The sequence below is a fragment of the Alosa alosa genome, chromosome 14 (genome assembly GCF_017589495.1).
Source record: "Alosa alosa isolate M-15738 ecotype Scorff River chromosome 14, AALO_Geno_1.1, whole genome shotgun sequence".
Taxonomy (NCBI): Eukaryota; Metazoa; Chordata; class Actinopteri; order Clupeiformes; family Clupeidae; genus Alosa; species Alosa alosa.
In genome coordinates, this window is record NC_063202.1 from 31,302,765 (window position 1) to 31,307,764 (window position 5,000).

The 5,000-nt window shown below is 49.4% G+C and overlaps 1 protein-coding gene across 19 annotated transcripts in view; it reads left to right on the top strand.

Moving 5' to 3' along the window:
* The window catches only part of LOC125307129 (liprin-alpha-1-like), a 47,669-nt gene that overhangs the window by 25,037 nt on the left and 17,632 nt on the right, over positions 1 to 5,000 (top strand). For 13 of the 19 annotated variants that reach the window (XM_048262933.1, XM_048262930.1, XM_048262931.1 and 10 more), the window contains exons 10-15: positions 2,053 to 2,094; positions 3,269 to 3,352; positions 3,579 to 3,710; positions 3,958 to 4,020; positions 4,414 to 4,493; positions 4,603 to 4,753. In XM_048262933.1, coding sequence (XP_048118890.1) covers positions 2,053 to 2,094; positions 3,269 to 3,352; positions 3,579 to 3,710; positions 3,958 to 4,020; positions 4,414 to 4,493; positions 4,603 to 4,753 — 552 coding nt within the window. The remainder of the gene's footprint in view (positions 1 to 2,052; positions 2,095 to 3,268; positions 3,353 to 3,578; positions 3,711 to 3,957; positions 4,021 to 4,413; positions 4,494 to 4,602; positions 4,754 to 5,000) is intronic. The other 6 variants (XM_048262938.1, XM_048262944.1, XM_048262949.1 and 3 more) reach the window with 1 other exon arrangement.

Consider the following 5,000-nt stretch of genomic DNA (forward strand, 5'->3'; position numbering starts at 1 on the left):
ATACTAAACACTGCAAGGAATCGTTTGTAGACTGAATCACATTTACCTTGCTGCCATGTTTTTGTATCAGGAGTAATATTAAATAATACAACTTTATTTAATTTCCTAGATTTCCCTCCCAAATGTTAGCCAGCTTCTTTATCTCTGACTGATGTGGAGCCTTCTTTCAAAGCCCCTGGAGCTTGGAGCCTCTGCAGTACCAGCCATGTGCTGACCCATGTGCTGGCCTACAGTATGTGCTGGCCTATGTGCTGGCCTACAGTATGTGCTGGCCCATGTGCTGGCCTATGTGTTGACCTATGTGCTGGCCTACAGTATGTGCTGGCCCATGTGCTGGCCCATGTGGTTTTACACCTCTGTCTGTGTCCATCGTCGTCTCTTGTTTGGTTCTTCTGTAACCTAATCTAGATAGACTTGAACCTCATTTTAGGATCTGGTCTTGTAGGCCAGTTTTCATGTAATGACTGCTTTCACCTCTGTGTTGGTGAAAGTTGCTCACCTTCAGAGAGTGTGGAATTATTTCGCATTATTTCTCTCGGCTTGTCAGAGAGGCTGAACTCTACACAATGCCAATTGGCCTGTTAGGCTTCCCACTGCTATTGTTTAGGAGTGGGTCCATTCTAAATTCAGGCCTGGGGCTATTTTTGAGCAGTCTGGCCCTGTATTTAGACCATCGCTGGACAGACGCCATCTGTATGTGTTAGTCATCATCTCAACCAATTGAACTAAATGGAGTGGACACTGTGGGCCTCGTCCCACAGTTTTGGACGATGTTGCTTACTTTAAGACAAACGAGCATGAAACCTTAATGTGGACCTCTGTAATGGAGTATATGCTGAGGCTTGGCAGCGTGGTGTTTTGCCCCTCGGGTAATAAATGTCCGAGAGAGAGAGAGAGCTAGAAGCGTGTGGGGAGACTGCTGTTTCAGCCTTTGGCAAGGACATCTTCTGTCTAATTACCATTAGCATCCCCCACCCACCCCCACCCTGCCCCACAGCTCAGAGCTGTCTGTTTGCCTATTGCTCTCCAGGCTCATCATCCTCACATCCCCGTCCAAGCTCATTTTAGAGCACCATTTTTGGGGCTGTTCTGAGCTCATTTCTCCCACATAGCTGTCGGGTTGACAGCTTTGCCCACTTTGGTTCAGTCAGGAAAAAAAAACATCTCAAAAATTGTGTAATTACTGAAGCATTTACTTGCACAATCAGATTATGCAGCTTTTAAAGGCGTAGAGATAAAGTCGAGTGTCGAGGTTGAAAGGTCTCGGATCAACGAGTGCACTAATTGAAACTCAACGCTCTCTTATCTGACCTTACAATCTCTGCTGCGTCACTTGCATGCCCTTGTGTGTGTGCGTCTGCCACCTCTCGCACCTCTGCGGTTGACCTCTGAAGACCGCCCTGCAGATCCTTGTGATCTCTGTGCTCCTCCCAGACCAGTTTTATGCTCAGTTTGCTTTTGTAGGATGCCATCCTCTTCCTACTGGCTCCGTTTGGCACACACTATGTGTGGTCAGGCTGTGGTCATTTGTGTCTAAACCACTATCTGTCCCTGTCCACTTGTCCTTATTGTAGTTGTAAGGTGGCTGCATCGGCAACAAGCAGCAGTGGGACAACAAGCAGCGTCTGCCCTCTTAAGTGTTTCAAGTGTTCTCCTTTTGTCTGTGCCTGTGCTCTGCCCTTTTCTACCTTTCCGTAGTCCTCCAATAGTTTCTTTCACTTTCACTCTTGTCATTTCTCTCTCTCTCTCTCTCTCTCTCTCTCTCTCTCTCTCTCTCTCTCTCTCTCTCTCTCTCTCTCTCTCTCTCTCTCTGGCATGCTCTCTCTTTCTTTCTCTCTTTGCCCTCTTTGCAGCAGAATGGAACACTGTTCTCCTCTGTGTCTGTACTTAAGTCTTTTGGTTCTGTGCCTGTACTAAAAGCCCCTCCCTCTGCACTCTGCATTCTCTCTCTCTCTCTCTCTCTCTCTCTCTCTCTCTCTCTCTCTCTCTCTCTCTCTGTCTCTGCCTCTCTGTCCCCTGTCTGTCCTCCCTGCTGTCCCTGTCTCTGTGTAGTCTGACTCTAAGGACTCTCAGGACACTAAAGCTCAGAGGAAGGTACACTGCAGTCTTCACACCGCGACCCTCCACTCCACCTCTCCAAACGTTCTCCACCAGTTCCAGTTCCATGCCTGCCCCTCTGCCTGCCTGCCCAGCCTGTTCTCATTCATGCCCAGATTTATATTTTTACTCCCCTAACCCCCTCCATCCCTCCATCCCTCCACCCCTCGGCTCCAGAGCTCCCTTTAAAGTGCTGTAATCTAACCATAACAGGAAGTGTGCCAGCTCGCTTACGCAGGAGGCCGCAGGAAAGGCTGGTGCCGCCCACGTCAGGGGCAGGGGTGGGAGCGCGCCAAGGGGCGCCGGGCATTTCGGCTCCCAGCAGGCCTCAGGGCAGGGCTGCCTGACCGGGGTTTCGGAGGGCCACCTCTTCAAAGGGTCCTGGCGATCCGACAGCCAGATTCTAAAAACACAAAAGGCATGACGGATAGCGAACTTCTTTAGCATTTTACTGATCTGAATGAATGAGTTCAGATAGTTAGTTCAGCTGAACTAACTGCTGAATGATTAGGAAAAGCCAGGAAAGCCCTTTGTAGACGGGCCCATCAAAACCACCTTCCACTTTCAGACGTTCTTCATGACGTTCTTGCTCTGGTTGTTCCTTTGGGAGTTGAAGTGAGACAGTAGAACATGGGGCCCCATGGGGCGCATGAGCGATGTTCTACTGTCGGGCCACATCCTCCTCCAAACACACTGGAGTTTGGGTCAACTCTCAAGGAATCTTATCTCCACTAACCTCTGTGTTTGGTGTGCCGCCGCTCACCACGTGGCTGTCTGTCTGGCTGGCTGGCTAACCCAGGAAGTCCTCTATGTATGTTTTGTTTTTGTCTTTTTCAGTGCGTGTGTTAGGTCTGTTTGTGTACGCTATCTGTTCTGTACACATTGGCCTGGCTTAGTATGCGTCTTGTACTTCCTGGAGCATGATGTCTGTCTGTGTGTGTGTGTGTGTGTGCGTGTCTGCTGGCTGACTAGCTCTTTGTCAGGCTTCTTTCTGTTTCTGCTGTCTCTCTTGTGGATCGGTGGGACGGACGTCTTTTGTTCTCTGTGCCGTTATGCATTTTGATACAAGTCATTTATGATTTTGAGGTTTCAGTTTTTTTCTCTCTCAGCAGTGTCTTTGCTGTGCCTCTCCGAGTTTCTCATTCGTCTCCCTCTTTTAACCCTTAATCAGGCTGAAGAGCGCCATGGTAACGTGGAGGAGAGGCTGAAACAGTTGGAGGCACAGCTGGAGGAAAAGAACCAGGAGCTGCTCAGGGTAAGGGGTCAAAGTTCACCACCCACAATGTCATTTCCTGTCAGTCATTTCATCAGCTGGGTCAGTGGTCCTGGCAACATGTATTGGCATCTCCGCTCATTTCTGCCCCAGCTTTCACTCAGGCATCAACCCTTTGTCACCAGACATAAACAAAACCTTTCCTGCTTTTGAGCTGGAGTACATGTTTGTGTTTGCTCATATTTATATGCATGTTTGCTGACCACAGGCCCGCCAGCGAGAGAAGATGAACGAAGAGCACAACAAGCGTCTGTCCGAGACGGTGGACAAGCTGCTGTCAGAGTCCAACGAGAGGCTACAGCTCCACCTAAAGGAGAGGATGTCTGCTCTGGAGGAGAAGGTACCGCTGGAGCTCTGGGTTCTGCTGGGCTTGGTCCAGACCCACCACTGGCAGCCTCAGTGCAGCTGGAATATGGACATGTTTCATTACAGCCAGTTTCATTACAGCCAGTTTGTTTTTACATGCTCTAGTTCTGTGGGTGTGGCTTGGAAAACAAGATGACTGTTCAGCCTCTCTCTCTCTCTCTCTCTCTCTCTCTCTCTCTCTCTCTCTCTCTCTCTCTCCCTCTCCTTGTTGTTCCCTTCAGAACACCCTCATTCGTGATCTTGAGCACACTAAGAAGCTGATTGAGGAGGCTCACCATGAAAAGGTATGTATATATTAAGTATATATACTTTTTTGATCCCGTGAGGGAAATTTGGTCTCTGCATTTAACCCAATCGGTGAATTAGTGAAACACAAACAGCACACAGTGAACACACAGTGAGGTGAAGCACACACTAATCCGGCAGTGAGCTGCCTGCTACAATGCTTGGCTTCGGGGAGCAGTGAGGGTTAGGTGCCTTGCTCAAGGGCACTTCAGCCTTGACCCACTGGTCGGGGCTCGAACCGGCAACCCTCCGGTTACAAGTCCAGAGTGCTAACCAGTGGGCCACGGCTGCCCTAATATTATATTATTATATAATTATATGCAAATGCAGGAATAGTATAGTATGTATATAACTATAATTAATGAGTGTTGTGTCTGTGTGTGGCCCCTCAGGAGCAGCTTCTGATTCAGATTGAGACCATGAGGGCTGAGAACGAGCAGGGCCGCAGCCGGAGTAACTCTCTACTGCACGGGTAAGCATGGCCAGTATCCACTCTTGTCCTCCGTGGCCTATTTCCATGCATCCCTTCTTCCCCCCACACCCCTTCACTCACTGGCTGGTCGGTTGGTGTGCTTGGGCAGGCGCTCTCATCTTGGCAGCACCCCGGACTTCAGGTACCCAGTGTCGGCGTCGTCCATGATGGACAGCCACTCTGACCACTACAACAGCGCGCTGGTGCTGCGGCGACCACAGAAGGGCCGGGTGGCTGCCCTGAGGGACGAACCCTCCAAGGTGGGTCCGGCACTTCTCCGCATCCTCACAAACCAGAGGTCCCGCGCCGATTGTGAAGATATTAACCCCAGTTTTTCATTTCAGACTTGTCCCTGTGAACATGTAACATGTATTCTTCACATTGCACTGATTCTTAAAAATGGTGTATGAGTCCATATTGTATCAAGTTAGATTTCACCATGTTTGTAGGAGTCCGTATTGTATCAAGTTAGATTTCACCATGTTTGTAAGAGTCCGTATTGTATCA